This window comes from Stegostoma tigrinum, chromosome 5 (genome assembly GCF_030684315.1).
Source record: "Stegostoma tigrinum isolate sSteTig4 chromosome 5, sSteTig4.hap1, whole genome shotgun sequence".
NCBI classification, from domain to species: domain Eukaryota; kingdom Metazoa; phylum Chordata; class Chondrichthyes; order Orectolobiformes; family Stegostomatidae; genus Stegostoma; species Stegostoma tigrinum.
Window position 1 is genome coordinate 100800437 of NC_081358.1, and position 18184 is coordinate 100818620.

Genomic DNA, 18184 nt, shown 5'->3' on the forward strand with positions numbered 1-18184 from the left:
GTCACCTGGAATGCAACATGAACCCATGATCCCAGTTGAGGCCGTCCTCATGAGTACTGAGCTTGGCTATCAGCCTCTGCTCGATGACCTTGTGTTGTTGTGCCTCCCGAAGTCCACCTCAATCACTGCTCCCTTATCATCTATGATCTAATGTCAACATGCAGATGGTAAAATTTATTCCAATTTTAGAAAAATCAATTCAAAAAGCTCATCTAATGGTGGCCATGTAACCACTGTTGATTGTTGTTAATACTCGTTGGGTTCACACATGTCCTTTGGGAAAGTAAATCTGCTGTCCTTACCTAGTCTCGCCTATTGCATCATTGAGTTGTTACAGCATTGTGCTTGGACTTGTTCCTCAAACAAGCATCATTACCTTGTGCCAATCACCTGCTTTTTGACCATACCCTTGCACACTATTTCTAAACAAATAATCATCTAATACCCACTTGAAAGTCTCAGTTGAACATGCCTTCACCACATTTCCAGGCAGTGTGTTCCTTACCCTAACTATCTCACTGCGTGAAAACATCCTGCCTCACACCACCCTGGCATCATCTGCACAGCACTCTAAATTGATGACAACTCCTTTTTGCTCCTTTTACGGACAGGAACAACTTCACCGTATCCACTGTGTCTTACTCATGATTTTGAAAACTTGCCAAATCTTCTCTCAGCCTTTCTTTCTCTGACGAAACAGTCCCAGCCTCTTACATGTGACTGAAGTTTCTCATTCTTGGAACCAAACTCGCACACACCTTCTGGCAAAAATGCCATCCCCTACTCCCAGATAACAAAGTGTGAAGCTGATGAATACAGCAGGCCAAGCAGCATCTCAGGAGCTCAAAAGCTGACGTTTCAGGCCCAGGCCCTTCATCAGAGAGGGTGGGTGGGGAGACGGTTCTTAAATAAATGGGGAGAGGGGGGAGGCGGACTGAAGATGGATAGAAGAGAAGGTAGGTGGAGAGGATGGTAGAGGTGGGGAGGTGGGGAGGGGATAGGTCAGTCCAGGGAGGACGGACAGGTCAAGGAGGAGAGATGAGGTTGGTAGGTGGGAAATGGAGGTGTGGCTTGAGGTGGGAGGAAGGGATAGGTGGGAGGAAGAACAGGTTAGGGAGGCGGGGATGAGCTGGGCTGGTTTTGTGATGAAGTGGGGGGCGAGGGTGAGCTGGGCTGGTTTTGCGATGCAGTGGTGGAGGGGGGCATTTTGAAGCTTGTGGAGTCCGCATTGATACCATTGGGCTGCAGGGTTCCCAAGCGGAATATGAGTTGCTGTTCCTGCAACCTTCGGGTGGCATCATTGTGGCACTGCATGAGGCCCCTGATGGACATGTCATCTAAGGAATGGGAGGGGGAGTTGAAATGGTTCACGACTGGGAGGTGCAGTTGTTTATTGCGAACCAAGCGGAGGTGTTCTGCAAAGCGGTCCCCAAGCCTCCACTTGGTTTCCCCAATGTAGAGAAAGCCACACCGGGTACAGTGGATACAGTATACTACATTGGCAGATGTGCAGGTGAACATCTGCTTAATATGGAAAGTCATCTTCGGGCCTGGGATGGGGGTGAGGGAGGAGGTGTGGGGCAAGTGTAGCACTTCCTGCAGTTTCAAGGGAAGGTACCAGGTGTGGTGGGGTTGGAGGGGAGTGTGGAGCGAACAAGGGAGTCGCGGAGAGAGTGGTCTCTCCGGAAGCAGACAAGGGTGGGGTGGGAAAAATGTCTTGGGTGGTGGGGTCGGATTGTAGATGGCAGAAGTGTCGGAGGATGATGTGTTGTATCTGGAGGTTGGTGGGGTGGTATGTGAGGACGAGGGGGATTCTCTTAGGGCGGTTATTGCGGGGACGGGGTGTGAGAAGTGAGTTGCGGGAAATGCAGGAGATACGGTCAAGGGCATTCTCGACAACTGCGGGGGGGGGGGGGGTACGTTGCGGTCTTTGAAGGATGCGGACATCTGGGATGTGCGCGAGTGGAATGCTTCATCCTGGGAGCAGATATGACGGAAGCGAAGGAATTGGGAATAGGGAAGGAATTTTTGCAGGGGGGTGGGTGGGAGGAGGTGTATTCTAGGTAGCTGTGGGAGTCGGTGGGCTTGAAGTGGACATCAGATTCGAGCTGGTTGCCTGAGATGGAGACAGTGAGGCCTAGGAAGGTGAGGGATGTGTTGGAGATGGCCCAGGTGAACTTGAGGTTGGGGTGGAAGGTGTTGGTGAAGTGGATGAACTGTTCAAGCTTCTCTTGGGAGCACGAGGCAGCGCCGATACAATCATCAGTGTAATGGAGCAAGAGGTGGGGTTTGGGGCCAGTGTAGGTGCGGAAGGCGGACTGTTCCACGTAACCTACAAAGAGGCAGGCATAGCTTGGGCCCATTTGGGTACCCATGGCCACCGCCTTTGCCCCAAGAGGAGCTCGAACAGTTCATCACTTCACCAACACCTTCCACCCCAACCTTAAGTTCACCTGGGCCATCTCCAACACATCCCTCACCTTCCTGGACCTCTCTGTCTCCATCTCAGGCAACCAGCTCGAATCTGATGTCTACTACAAGCCCACCAGCTCCCATAGCTACCTAGAATACACCTCCTCCCACCCACACACCTGCAAAAATTCCATCCCCTATTCCCAATTCCTTCGCCTCCACCGCATCTGGTCCCAGGTTGAGGCATTCCACTCCCGCACATCCCAGATGTCCGTGTTCTTCAAAGACCGCAATTTCCCCCCTACAGTTGAGAACACCCTTAACCGTGTCTCCTGCATTTCCCACAACTCATTTCCCACACCCCGCCCCCGCAATAACCGCCCTAAGAGAATCCCCCTCATCCTCACATACCACCCCACTAACCTCCGGATACAATGCATCATCCTCCGACACTTCCACCATCTACAATCTGACCCCACCACCCAAAACATTTTTCCATCCCCACCCTTGTCTGCTTCCGGAGAGACCACTCTCTCCGTGACTCCCTTGTCTGCTCCATACTCCACTCCAACCCCACCACACCCGGCACCTTCCCCTGCAACCGCAGGAAATGCTACACTTGCCCCACACCTCCTCCCTCACCCCCATCCCAGGCCCCAAGGTGACTCTCCATATTAAGCAGATGTTCACTTGCACATCTGCCAATGTGTTATACTGTATCCACTGTACCCGGTGTGGCTTCCTCTACATTGGGGAAACCAAGCGGAGGCTTGGGGACCGCTTTGCAGAACACCTCCGCTTGGTTCGCAGTAAACAACTGCACCTCCCAGTCGCGAACCATTTTAATTCCCCCTCCCATTCCTTAGATGACACCTCAAGGTTGTAGGAAGAGCAACTCATATTCCGCTTGGGAACCCTGGAGCCCAATGGTATCAATGTGGACTTCACAAGCTTCAAAATCTCCCCTACCCCAACTGCATCCCAAAACCAGCCCAGCTCGTCCCCACCTCCCTAACCTGTCCTTTCCCCCACCTATCCCCTCCTCCCACCTCTAGCCCCACCCCCATCTCCTACCTACTAGCCTCTTCCCACCCCCTTGACCTGTCCGTCCTCCCTGGACTGAACTATCCCCTCCCTAACTCCCTACCTACACTCACCTTTACTGGCTCCACCCCACCTCTTTGACCTGTCTGTCTCCTCTCCACTTATCTTCTCCTTTATTCATCTTCTTGAGGCCTCCCCCTCTCTCCCTTTTTATTTCAGAATCCCCCTCCCCTCCCCGATTTCTGCAGAAGGGTCTAGGCCCGAAACGTCAGCCTTCCTGCTTCACTGATGCTGCTTGGCCTGCTGTGTTCATCCAGCTCTACACTTTGTTATCTCACCATTCTTGTAAATTGCTATTGCACTCTCTCTAATGCATTTACGTCTTTCTTGTAACGTGGTGCCCACAACCATACACAATACATCTGTTGAAGTCTAACAAGGGTCTTATCCAGGTTCAACATTGCACTCTTTGCCTTTGCGCTCTCTGATTCTGTTAATAATTCCAAGGACACTATAAACTTTACTAAATACCCTCATCACCCATCCTAGATGTATGATCTGCACATACATCCAGGTACCTCTAATCTTGCACACCCCTTAGAATTGTGCTCTCTCTGTTATATTGTCTTTCATTGTTCTTCCTGTAAACTCCACAGACATCACATTTCCCTGAGTCCCCACCCAACCCTCTAACAGCCTACAACTATGCTACCGTCACCTCTCCCCCAGCTAGGCCCTGGCATATCGCACACCCCCCACTGAAATCAGCATGTTCCCAACTATGTTCAAGCCCTCCCCTTTTTCCCACATTATCCCCTTCCCCGGCATACTTTACTGTATTCCCTCCCCCACCTTGTAAATCTTTCTGCCCCTATTTACAATTGTTCTGTAACCAGTACCTGCAGCTCCTACTCCCAATTAGTAATCTGTTGAGGCTGCAGCATCATGTATACACTGACAGAGAACAATCTGACCAGATACTGACTGTGGTGAATTCTCTGGACTGGTGTTAGAGATTGCCCTTGGCGTGCTGTGCCAGGATCCCCAGACTGATCGATGCCTCCATGAGCTTCAGTGAGGACTACTCCCCTAAGACATTGAGACATGGCTGTTTGTGTACAGTGCATTCAATAAGCTGCTGGCATATGTTGCAAATGTAAAATTGATGTAATACACTGCTGTACGGTAAGATGTGTCCCACTGAGACTGAGGACTGTTTCACAGCAGGCAGGATGCTTGTTTCTGTGACCGTATGAATCAGCAAAGCAAGCGTGGAATGATATGAGCATGCAGTCAGTTAGCGAGTGTGAAGACAACAAATAAGCATTCCTGAGATACAGCGTAGTCAAGCCTGCAAGCTGGGTGCCTGTCCCTGTGTGCAAAGTGTACTTGCTGCAGCCTTTCAATGCCATTGCTGGTGCGCAATTCAACCCTGTGCTTCCAGAGTGGACTGCCAGTGAATAATATAAGTGCCAGGATGGTTGTGATGGTTTGGCAGATGCCAATGATTGTGGAAGAAGACAGCATGCAGTTGGTATCTGTTCGTTGAGCTTTAGGCTCTGATTTGGTCACAGGCAATATGGACGTTTTTCAGAGCAAGTGGTGAGCTGAATCATCCAGATATATGCTCTGGTTTCCTTGTTGGGTTTTCCTAATGGCCAACCTGTTTGATGAGTTTGACAAAATGAGAGGCTGAATATTAATGAGGCAAGTTGCAGAATTAACAAGGTGATATTCTCTGCTAATTGGCAGCTTACTGTAGCATCTCACCTTGCTGATTGTGAAAAGCATAAAAGGTGGACCAAGATGCTCAAGATGGGCATCACCAGACCTCTTGTCCATTTCTGCCACGCATCTTTTCTCTCAGACCCCAATAGGATTCCTGCTTATAGCACTGTTCCTGCACTGTCAGTGGATCAAAAGCCTGAAACTCTCTTCCTTACAGCACTCTAGTGTACCACATAGACTGAAGCAGTTCACAAAGACCATTCACTTGCACCATCTCAAGGACAATTAGGCATGGGTGATGTGTTCTGGTAACCCTCACATTCTGTGAACAAATAATAGCAAAATACTGAACTACTGTCTATGACTTAATTGCTAATTTCTTCTTTCCTCTGGTGTATACTTTAGCTGGTAGAATAGGAGCGTTCAGTATGATTTAAATGGAGAAAGACTGCAGAAAGCTATGCAACAGAGGAACTTGGAGGTCCCCGCAAATATGAAAAGCTAACATTCAAGTTCAGAAGGTAATAGGGAAGGAAAATGAAATGTTGGCTTTTATTTCAAAGAGAATGGAGTATAAAGGTTTTGTGAAAACTATATAAGGCGCTAGTCAGACCATCCTTCGAAACTATTGTTTGAATCTGTAAGCAGTTTTTGTCCCCTTATCTATGAAAAGATATATTGGCATTGGAAGCAATCCAGAGCATGTTCATTAGGTTGGTTCTGGATATGGGCGGATTTTCATATACAGAGATGTTGAGTAGGTTGAGCTTGCGCTCATTGTGGTTTAGAAAAATGAGAGGAAACCTTGTTGGAATAAATACACTGTTCGGCAGGGTGGATGCAGAAAGGCATGTTTTCTTTTATGGGAGAGCCTAAGAGCAGAGGGCATAATCTCGGAATAAAGGATTGCATATTTAACATGAGATGAGGAAGAATGTTTTCTGTCAGAGGGTAATGAATCAGTGGCATTCTTTGCCACAAAGTGCAACATACCCAAACATTGAAAGCATTGCAGAGAATACAGAAAAGATTAATAGAATGTTTCCTGAGATGAGGAGTGTTGGTGACCTGCATAGATTGGAGAAGCTAGAGCTGTTCTCTTGGAAAACAGAAAATTAACAGATTTGACAAAGGCTTTCCAAATATTTTGGGATTTAAATAGAGTTGATAGAGATGAAACATTTTTGCTGGCAAATTGTTGAGAATAACAGGATACCAATGTAAGCCAGTTGTCAATGAAAGCCACATTGTCTTTAATCATTCATAACAGAAACAATTAATCAAACAAAATATTTTGGTGTTTGTCGGTGATGCTACCATTTGGAGGGCCACTTTCTATGGGATCACACTTGAACCTCCAATGTTGTACAAATGTGTAAGGGTCTGAGAATTTTAAAGGTGAGGAGTGTCTGCAGTACTGGACACGCTTTTGATATTGTGAGGCCTTGCTGGGAGAACAGCTTAAAGTCTTACAGGAATCGATCTTACCACCTGGTTTTTTCGATGTCTGTCACACTTATGGGATGTACATAATTGCAATAATGTAACAAACTCCACCTTGTTAAAGAAGAGCTTCTCTTCACTAAAATAATAAAAGGTTTTCTTCTAACAAAGTAGGCCAAGTAGACATTTCGATCCCTGCCAAAAAAGAGGATGGTTGCATCATATTTACTAGATAGCTCTTACAATATGATTAGAATTCATCTTGAAACATCTAAAGCTTTCATTATATAATACAGGAATATGAACATACCAACGGGAGCAAAATGTTGGCCCTTGATCATTTACAACAGCAGAGATCTTGGTGTTGCTAGATTAGTATTCCAGAGGACTGGTTGAGTAATCCAATGAATGTGAGCTGAAATTGTGCAATTGCACTTTGAAAATTTAAACTCAGTTTAAACAAATTTTGAAATAAAATCGAAAAGCTGTAGCCATTGGATATTTCTAAAATTCCAACTGATTGACTAATGTCAGTTAGAGAAGGTAATCTGGCCACATTTATAAGGTCTGGCCTACTTCTGACTCTAATCTGCCAACATTGTAGATGACTCTTAATGAGCCTCTGAAGTCGTGTTGCAAACCACACAGTTGTGACAAAACTGTCAGCAGTTGCTCACAAAGCAACATTTCTAGAATGAATGAAAAAAATAATTTTATTACCAACTGTTTTGAGTCCCCCTAAACAACTATTCTTCTTTCTCTCATTAAATCATTTTACTTACGATAAAAATCTAGAAGTCTTGGAGAAACTCAGCAGGTCTGGTAGCACCTGTAGGGAGAGAGTTCCAAAGAAGAATCATATCAGATTTGAATCATTAACATTGTTTTTCTCTCTCCACAAATACTGCCAGATCTGCTGAGTTTCTTCAGAATCTTCTGCTTCTAGTTTTGATTTCTAGCATTCACAGTATTTTGATTTTAATTCTGAATAATCAGATTCCCATTAAACATTTGAAATAATTTTGAATTTATGGATTTCTATTACACTTACATTCTCATCATCCTTTATATGAAGAATTTTGACTGGCCTTGTTTTCATTTTAGTACTGTAACTCATTGAGAATCTTCTAGTGTGAATGGTTGAGTCTGATGCAGTACTAAGCTATACATACCCAAAAATTGAAGGTATTGCAGAGAGTACTGAAAAGATTAATGGACTGGTTCCTGAGATGAGGAACTTTGGTCACTTGGATAGATTGGAGAACCTAGTACTGTTCTCCATAGAAAATAGAAAATTAAGAGATTTGATAAAGGCTTTCCAAATCTTTCAGGATTGACACAGAGTAGATTGAAATAAATCATTCTTACTGGTACAGTTGTTGAGGATGAGATGACATAAATGTAAAGCAATTGTCAAAAGGAGCAGTGGGGAGGAGAGGAAAATATTTTATACGGTGAATATTTAGGGTCTGAATAAGCTGTCAGTGAGTGTGGTAAAAGCAGATCAACTAAGGCATTCAAAAGAGAATTGAGCAATTATCTGAAGAGAACAAATTTAGAGGCCTACAGGAAGAAGGCAGGACAAGTGGGATTAGACGAGTTTCTCTTTCAGAGAGTCACACATCAGGCCAAATGGCCATTTTCTGTAGTGTGAAAATTCTATCATTCCATGATTAATTTTGGCTGGCAAGGGAATTTACTTCAACTATGGCAGAATTTGGGTCAATACAGTACTCCTTATACAGAATGGCAAATAAGTTCAATTGGATGATGACTATTCTGTGCCCCTTCATTGTTACTTAGGAATGATGAAGATTGGTAGTGCCGCATTTTCGTGTTGGGCGGTTTTCTGACAGTCCCTCCTCATGAAGGGCTAAGTTACCTCAGGGAATAAAACAATACAAACTAGGGAAAGTTATGAGAGGTTTGACTGAGTATATTTTAGGCAATTTTCAAAGGAATGGAGGTGAAATTGTTATTGAGGAAAAAATTGTCAGGTTATGGGGCTAGCCACATAGAAAATAAAAAGCATCATTATACTCAAGTGCTGCTCTGAATGACTATCCAGTTTGAATTGGAGATGAATGTATACTAGCAGCTCCTTTATTGCTGAATCAACACTTTAAAACTCTACATGTCATAGCACTGAGAGAGTATTTTCACCCGAACAATGACAGAGATATTAGAAGGGGGCACCACAATCTTCCTGAAGGCAGTTAGTTAAAACATGTTATTGTTTTAAAGAAAAGCAGCAAAATAAGCACAATCCATGAAGCAATGAGATAAAGATTTGACAGAAAGAAACATTTTGAGGAGAAGGAATTAGATGGATAGCACAGTTGAAGAACAAATACAGACATAAGTAGTTAAATGGTCTCATTCTATGCTGCAAATTTCTATTGTTTGCCAACCAGAAGAGAAATAAGGTGATTTGGGGAACACTTTTTCCTTTGAATGAGATTTATATTGAACTACTCTACTTGCAGCCGTAACTCGTTGCTGCTAACAAAACCAAGCTGATACCAAGGATCACATTACCTTTTCTATGGCAACTGTTCACTTGGGTGAAGAGCTGAAATATCAGGACGCGCAAATTAAAAAATAAGGTCTTAAAAGCCAGGATCCAGTATACAATCATATATATGTTATAGCCCACAGAAGGCTAGAAGGCGGTTGCAAGCAAGTTGAGAGGGAAGTGGTGGGGGAGGTGTTGGACCTTGACCTCTCGTACTCAGATCCAGTTACTTTCTCCTGTCTCACAGAGGGTCCCTATTACTTTATTCAGTTCTCATTTATACGCTCTTTTATTCTGTGAAAAAAGTAAACAATTTTTAAATAGAACCTGAAGGCAAATTAGACAAATGCAGAAAAGGCTATTTATAAAGTAAAAGATTGTTATGGCTTGACAAGACGTTGGGAGATTGGTGATAATGCAAAATTCCATTTATATCAATTTGCGTAACCTTTGCTGCAATATAGCAGAGAATAGCTACTACAAATACATTTGCCCAGGCCAGAGGTTGTTTGATTATGGGCTAATGTTAAATCAGGGCTCACACTTAGTCCATAAATTAAATCCAGTCCATTCAGAATATTAAAAGGGTAAGTGTTAGTTTGCACTGACTCCTATTTGCTCCAATTAAAGGCTATTTAATAGCAGAGACAGCAGCCCCTGGTCTCCAATGGCAGTGTAGTAATTAAAATCACTAATGGCTGATGCTCCTAACAGCTGTCAGGGTCTGTAAACAGACAATTTAAAGTAAGTACTCCCAGAAGGAGGGAGAGCATGAACGTGTGAGTGTGTAAGAGATTCAGGGATACATAAAATAGAGAGACTGACAGAAGACCAGTGAGGAAGAGAGAGAGACAGGGAGGAAAACAGAATCAGAAGAATAGTCAAAAAGTAAAATGAGGGACTGTTGAAGAAAATCAAAGCAGGAAAGGACATACATTGGGGAAACCAAGCGGAGTCTTGGGGACCGCTTTGCAGAACACCTCCGCTCAGTTCGCAACAAACAACTGCACCTCCCAGTCGCAAACCATTTCCACTCCCCCTCCCATTCTCTTGATGACATGTCCATCATGGGCCTCCTGCACTGCCACAATGATGCCACCCGAAGGTTGCAGGAACAGCAACTCATATTCCGCCTGGGAACCCTGCAGCCATATGGTATCAATGTGGACTTCACCAGTTTCAAAATCTCCCCTTCCCCCACTGCATCCCTAAACCAGCCCAGTTCATCCCCTCCCCCCACTGCACCACACAACCAGCCCAGCTCTTCCCCCCCACCCACTGCATCCCAAAACCAGTCCAACCTGTCTCTGCCTCCCTAACCGGTTCTTCCTCTCACCCATCCCTTCCTCCCACCCCCAGCCGCACCCCCAGCTACCTACTAACCTCATCCCACCTCCTTGACCTGTCCGTCTTCCCTGGACTGACCTATCCCCTCCCTACCTCCCCACCTACACCCTCTCCACCTATCTTCTTTGCTCTCCATCTTCGGTCCGCCTCCCCCTCTCTCCCTATTTATTCCAGTTCCCTCCCCCCATCCCCCTCTCTGATGAAGGGTCTAGGCCCGAAACGTCAGCTTTTGTGCTCCTGAGATGCTGCTTGGCCTGCTGTGTTCATCCAGCCTCACATTTTATTATCAAGGACATACAGGCAGTGAGACACATCAAAAGAGAGAGAGAGAGCAACAGCAAGATGTGGGATGAAGAGGAGAAAAATGTGAGGCTGAGTCAAAAATGAAGATCAAGATAATGAAGATCAATTGGACAAGTGGAAAAGCAGGTAGGCAAAAGAAAAGCATAAAATTCAGAAGAATGTCCAAAATATAGTGTAAGAGAATAATGTATATCTATTAAAGAGGAAGAAGAAAAGAGAGAGGCAACAAGTCAGATGCCTATATCACGAAGATATAAAAAAGATTTGAATGAATGGTAACTTCCCTGAGAAGCAATGGAAGAAACTGGAAATGTAGGAAGTAAGGAAAGAATATGGGAATTAATAGTAATTTACATTATTAACGTAACATATTCATGGAAAAAAATCCCAAGAGATATTAAGACCAAGACCAGAACTGAACAAAATTTGCTGCCAAGTGACATAAAACAATACTAGAGCAGATGATCTAAAGACTCGTCAAAGAGGTGCGTTTTAATCTAATGATGAACTGAGGAAGAATGACTGAGAGATTTTAAAGGAAGTTATGGACTTCAGGGTATAAACAGGTGAAGGCATGGCAAATACCAAATAAGTAAGGCAGTTGAAATTAGGATATAAGTGTTTCTCTACTTCTAGCCCTGAATATCCTAATTGCAACTCCAGCCTGACAATTCTTACAGAGTTGTCAGGCTGCAGGAGGTTACAGCTGGTGGGATAAGACCATGGACTGACTTGAACGCAAGGATGAGAATTTTCGAAGGCTGGCACAGCACCAGGAGCCGATGTAGATGGTTATGGATGAATGGGAGTTGGCCCTAGTTAAGATATCATAGAAGAGTGCTTCCGTACTCTCTGGAGGTGGGAGAAAGAGCAAAGAACTGAAAGAGCAGAAATTCCTCTGTAAGTGAGGGAGGTCAGAGAGGATGACTAAAATCACAACTGTGACCTGCATTTATACAGCACCTTTAATGCAGAAAAATAAATTAAGGTGCTTCACCAGGATTTTGTTGGGCAAAAGTTTACATTAAATCACATTATGTGGCGTGTTCAAAAGACCAGAATTGGATGAGCCGCAAAATTGTGACCTGGAGGAAGTGAGAGAAACAGAGGGAAGATCATGGAGGGACTAGAAACTAAGGATGAGAATGTTGAAACCAAGGTTTTACTTAACTGGGACTTGTTGGCCAGTGAGCACAGGGGTGAAGGGTTAACAGGAAATGCAATCAAATAAATGAAAGAGAAGAATGGATGATTGGCTGTCTGCTTATCGATTTGCAGTCTGGGCTGCACAATGGGCTATTGGATGGTCGAGTGTCTGGAATGAAAAGCCTGTCAGTGCAGTCGCTCCCTAACTGTTTGGATGATTCGCTGCCGATGTAGTGGCAGATTTTGGAACTATAAGTTACAATAAATGAAGCCAGGAAGGATGTGGAGATATCTGTGCAGTAATTAACCTTCTGTGAACACTTAATATGACTTTGGTGCAAGTGATTAATTCAATAGGGCACTGCCGTTTGGTTTTGTGACAATTCCCTCATTTTAAAACTAATGCTGACATCAATTAAATTTCATTTTATTTATAAAAGATTTAGAATTTGTTCTGTACGTTCAGTGGGTAAGGCACTGCTGATGTGATACTGCAAAGGAGACACTAAGGTCTCACATTTTATTTTTAGAAAGAAAGAGTGAAGTGCAGAAAGATTTGCATTTGTATATTGCCTTTCATGACCTCCTGATGTTCAATTCATCTGCAGACAATACTTTTGAATGCAGTCACCATAACGTTTGAAACACAGCAATCAATTTGCTCATTGCATGATTCCACAAAAAATGATTAAATTAATGACAACGGATCAGTTCTAATGATGTTGTTTGAGGGATGAATGGGAGCCAGGACACTAATGAGAATTTCCCTTCTTGTCAAATAGTGGCATGGGATATTTTTTACAACAACCTGAAAGACTTCTTCACAAGCTGGTATCTCCAACAGTACAGCAGGGGAACCCCCAGGCTGACATATCTTGTCCATCATATTGAACTGTGATGTCTTTCCGTCTACAGCCTAATACATTGCTGGTAGTCATCGTCAAGTCTCTCAGCCAAGGACCAGGAAGATGGACAACATCCATCATGACTGTGAGTAAAGCAGTAAGAGAGTTTTAGGATAAAGTTGCAAACTAGCAATAATGACTTCTGTTAATCATATCAATAGCTTTTCTTTTATTTTTAATGCCAGGATAGTTATGGTTTAATTTGTATTATAGAATTCACTTTAATTAAAAACAATCTTCCCATGGGATACCTTCCAACCTTGGCGAGCCAATCCTAATTCATACAAATCACTGAAAAGGTGCTTCTGTGTCTATTATCCATTTAATGGTGGGAGAAAAAGAAGACAGATTGCAAACAGTCACATACTTAACTATCCTCGTAAGTATGAGCTGAAGGAGTGTCCAGTACTTTCTGGAGAAATGAATCAAATTAGAATTTTATGTATTTTGTGGTATTTTAATTACATCCATGGATGTAATTAATATGAGTGTGTCCTATTGAACAATTTGATTTACTTTAATTTCAGACTTGATCCCTAAGTGGAAAATTTAAGGGAATAAAGGAAATAGTTCCAAAATTTTCGTGTTCTGTCCACTTAAGTTTTAAATAGGCAGACAATTGTTTATTTTAATAATCTCTCCAAGATTTAACTAACCAGATTTAAACTGATTTTAGCTCATTATTCAGAATTCTCTGAAAATTTATTTGTTGATTATTATCTTCCCCAGCTTCTCCCCAACCCCCAAAGCACCCCTTGAAGGCTTGTTGCAGACATGAGGGGTATTTGCCGCTCGATCCCCGGGTGATTGACGGATGGATGGATTGATTGACAGCTTCCCTCCTCACTCCCCAGCGGCGGTCGCCATGGTGTAATGCAAATCAAACATCCGAGGAGATTGCCCATTGGTGGAAGGTGATCTCAACCCCCCCCTCATGGGCGTGTCGATCAGCGGGGTCTTATAAAGGGAGCTCGGGGAGCTGTTTCACTTAGGGCCGGGCGAGTGGGTGGAGTGAGTATGTGACACTGGTACAAACAAAAAACACACACAAGCTCCAATTGACACACTTCCAATTCAAAAGGCAGCCGCGGCGGGGAGTCCGATGGTTAACTTGTTCCTGAAAGCGGAACACTTCACCCGGGCTGCTCGGATGCAGCAACTCTGCCTTTCTTGAGCCAGAAGGAGGGAGCCCACCTGGAGGTGGTATCGCACTAGGTCTTTACTCCGGACGCTCGATCGTAAAGTTTTCCGCGGCAGGCCAGCGACGAGAAGTCCCCTTCCTTTACATGCAGTGGCGAAACTTCGCAACTGGGGAGCAGCAAAATAGGGAAGAGGGCGAGGAGTAAGAGCAGTGGGAGAGTTGACTGCAAGCAGTAAGCCACATGAGACAAGGAAAAGCTCTTTTGATCCTTAAATAAAGTAATTTTAAGCTGAGTTGCCGTATGCACAAGAACTGCTATTTTCAGACAAGGTAAACAAAAAAATCTTATTTTTAATTTGATTTTTTTAAACAAAAAATTGCATGCAGTAGGAAGGAAAATTGGAAAGGAGTTTAATCAGGAAGATCCTTTCCAGGACCTGAGACTGGTTGTAACACCCTGGACACCCGGTGTCTGGAGTCCCTTTTCTGTAACTTGCCGGCCGGTGTGCTCCTGTTGTTATTTTCTCTCTCTCTCTCTCCCCCTCTCTCTCTCTCTCCTAAATATATGAACTTGCAATGGCCTCCGACCTCGGCATGAGCACCGACCTGCCCACCAGCCCCTTGGCGATTGAGTACGTCAATGACTTCGATCTGATGAAGTTCGAGGTGAAGAAGGAGCCCCCCGAAGCCGAGCGTTACTGCAACCGGCTGCCGGGCTCGCTGTCCTCCACGCCGATCAGCACGCCGTGCAGCTCGGTGCCTTCCTCGCCTAGCCTGTGCGCCCCTAGCCCGGGGGGTGCCAGCAAAGCTCACCAGCTGGAGGACCTGTACTGGATCAGCAGCTACCAGCACCACCTCAACCCCGAGGCCCTGAACCTCACCCCCGAGGACGCGGTGGAAGCGCTGATCGGCAGCTCGCAGGCTCACCACCACTTCGAGGGCTACCGGGCGCAGCAGTACCCCGGCGAGGAGGTGCCCGTCAGCGGCCACCACCCGCACCCTGCCCCACCGCACCATCACCACCACCATTTGCGCCTGGAGGATCGCTTCTCCGACGACCAGCTGGTGAGCATGTCGGTGCGGGAGCTCAACAGGCAGCTGCGGGGCTTCAGCAAGGAGGAGGTGATCCGCCTGAAGCAGAAAAGGAGGACCCTGAAGAACCGGGGCTACGCTCAGTCCTGCCGCTACAAGAGGGTCCAGCAGCGGCACATGCTGGAGAGCGAAAAGTCCCTGCTCCAGCAGCAGGTCGACCAGCTCAAGCAAGAGGTGGCCAGGCTGACCAAGGAGAGGGACGTCTATAAGGAGAAGTATGAGAAGATGACCAGCAGGAGCTATAGGGAGCCAACTACAATGCCCCCCAACCCAGGCAAAAACACTCCCTCTTCCAACGAGTTCTTCATGTGAATGGGGAGGGGGATGCACTGGATCAGGCGGTGAAAACAAAAACAACACTTTCTTTTTGATGTGACTTCAACAAAACCTTTCCTGGAAAAGGAAACGAAAAGACTGTTGTAAATAACTTTTGAAAACAAAGACACATAAGTGGGACATATTGTACAGATGCTTCCAGTTTAGTTTGGCTGATATGTGGAAACGTTACCGTCTCATTTCGGAAGGGGACAGTATTGGAAAATGGAAGTTTTAAAAAAAAAACAAAGAACACTTTACTGGTGAAAAATATATTTAAGAGAAAGAAAAGCGAAAGAAAGCTTACAAACTCAGTAAGGAGAAAGAGGAGAGTGAATGAACCAAAAGGAGGAATATGTACAAAAAGGACTAAGAACTTTCACAGGGGCAAAAACAGACTCTGAATCTCGAGAGAAACGTTACGAAAAAAATTGTGCGTTTCAAGCAAAAGTGGACTTTTAAAATCCAATCCAATCCTGCATGCTGGACATGTACGGCGTTTAAAGTACTTTCTCCTTTTTTTTGTACCCAATCCTGTTGGGAGGGAGAGAAAAAAAAGCATGACTTCTTGTTTTAATTTTAATTTCACTTCATTTCTGAGCATCATTAGAGATCAACACCAGGATTAAACAGTCATGTCGCAGACTAATGTTTGAAAATGCTGTAAATGTCCTGTAACAGAGTAGGGAAATCACAGGGAGATATGACTTTGCAAGTGATCTCACCCTTTGGGATGAGTTGGGCTGGGTGCGGCTGCTGTAGGATTTTGCATTTTTCCTTTCAAAAAGAAATACTGTACAAAGCCAGGGTTAGAAGAAAAAAATTAAGTAACTTGAATATTTAACTGCATTAGACTTGTACATAGAATGATTTAAGTATCTGCCCTTTTCATTTTTGAGCTATATTTTGCTTGATCGAATCTTAAAGAACTTTATAAGTAAGAGCATGCAGATAATGTAAAGAAATGAAAATGAAAGTCATTTAAAATGTAGATAAAAAGCCTACTGCACTATCGGAAGCCGAATTTGTTTTTATAAATAAGGCTTGTTTTTATTTAAAAGAAACTTTGTTTTTAACTTATTATTGTTGAGATGATTGCTGTTTTTAGTCTTGGGTTGGAGATGAGTTGGGGGGTTTGGGATGGAGGGAGGGGGGTGTTTAGAAGGATATAGCTCAGGTTTTAAAAATCAGTGTGTTTTGTTTTAAATCGGATAGGAATTACATTTTTCCCATTATTGCGGGACAGAAGTCTTTGTAGGAAATTGCTCATTGTTGTGTTGGGGTGGGTGCAGAATCTTTACTGAAAGGGATGAGGGAGGCATTGGATTAATGTTGTCAGATGCCAGATATTGGTAAACACATCTTGGGCTTTTCTAAAAAGATGATCAATGACAGTGAAATTTGGATATTGCCAGCGATTAGATGATGTTACTTAACTCTGACCTACTGTAGGAATTTCTGGAAAATTTCATGAATTGAAAAAAGTTTGGGAATTTATACTAATTTTAAACATAAGCTCAGCTTCAAAATTCCACTCCATTTATCTTACACATGATTGAAAGATCAGAGTGTTTTATAATTGAAACAAAGTGACTATAAATGAATCACGATTGGGTTTTGAAAAAGAAGACATCGAATATTATTTTGTTTCCTTGCCCCAGCCACCAACAAGCTCTTTTGTCTTTACTGTTTCAGTGGGATGGGTTTGGGGAACAGAGACAAATGATTCAGTTGTGAATGAGAAGATTCTAGAATGGGTATTGTTAATAGGAGGGGAGAAAAAGAAGAATGATGGGAACTGATGCAAACAGGTTATTGAAAATAATTCTAAAAAAAGTTAAATCCAATGTGGCAGGTGCCATACTGTACAGTGCAGTGTCATCTCTATTTATTTATATAAGTAATATGGACTCTTTTATGTAAATTTAGTCAACTAAATATTTGGTTGTAAATATTTTATTTCTCCCTGGCAAAGAGGGTGAGGCACCAGTTTTGCTGCATGCTCACTCTATTTTTGAAGAACACCAAAAAAATTGGTTTGGCGGCTTAATTCTATTGCTACGTTTGTGAAAGGAGAATATTTAGCACAGCAGGTGCCAGATTTGTAAAACCTGCAACAGAGAATTGTTTTTATTCCCCCCCGCCCCGAACCCCATTTGCTGGCGCTTGCAACAAACCTGAAATAAAAAGAACTAATTCACAAAGTAATCTGTATGTGTTTATTTTCTAAGACTTTTTTTTTCTTTAAGAAGAATGCAGATATTTTTCCTGTCTACCGAAAATCCACTGTGCGATACTGAAGTTCCTCTAGTTCTTGTTTTCGCTTCTTGCCTGAGTTTTAATAAGTTTCAAGTTACGTTCAGTAGGATGCATTGATGTTGTTTGTCCGACATGACTGTTGGGAACAGTAATCGGCAGATTGTTCAAAGGAGCCAGCCTTATCTGTTCCGTGTGCTCCTAAGACAAGCCTCAAGCTACAGAGTTTGAACATTAAACCAGGAACTTTCACTTTGCTTTGCCCTGAGTGCTTGCTAAACAGCAGCCTAAGAAGCAGCCATCACAAGCTCCCACACTCCAACCATATGCAGTTAATTATAGGCTTTGTTTTGGAAAGGCTCTGTCCCACCCTTGGAGGCTGCAATGTTATTGAGAAATATTGGTTTATTTTAAACTGAATTCAGTGAAGTGACTTCATTGAATATTGCAGAGACAGAACTGTTTTCATGTGTTCTCCTGCGCGAGATTGCGTAGAAAAGATGGGGGGAGTCCATTTCTTGGTTGCAGCCGAACATT

The 18184-nt window shown here is 43.7% G+C and overlaps 1 protein-coding gene across 1 annotated transcript; it reads left to right on the forward strand.

Moving 5' to 3' along the window:
• The first annotated feature begins 13851 nt into the window (after positions 1-13851).
• Positions 13852-17562, forward strand: mafaa (MAF bZIP transcription factor Aa). The gene has a single exon (XM_048529462.2). It carries the CDS (start codon positions 14561-14563, stop codon positions 15386-15388), a length of 828 nt encoding a protein of 275 aa, XP_048385419.1. The 5' UTR covers positions 13852-14560; the 3' UTR covers positions 15389-17562.
• Positions 17563-18184: the final 622 nt, after the last annotated feature.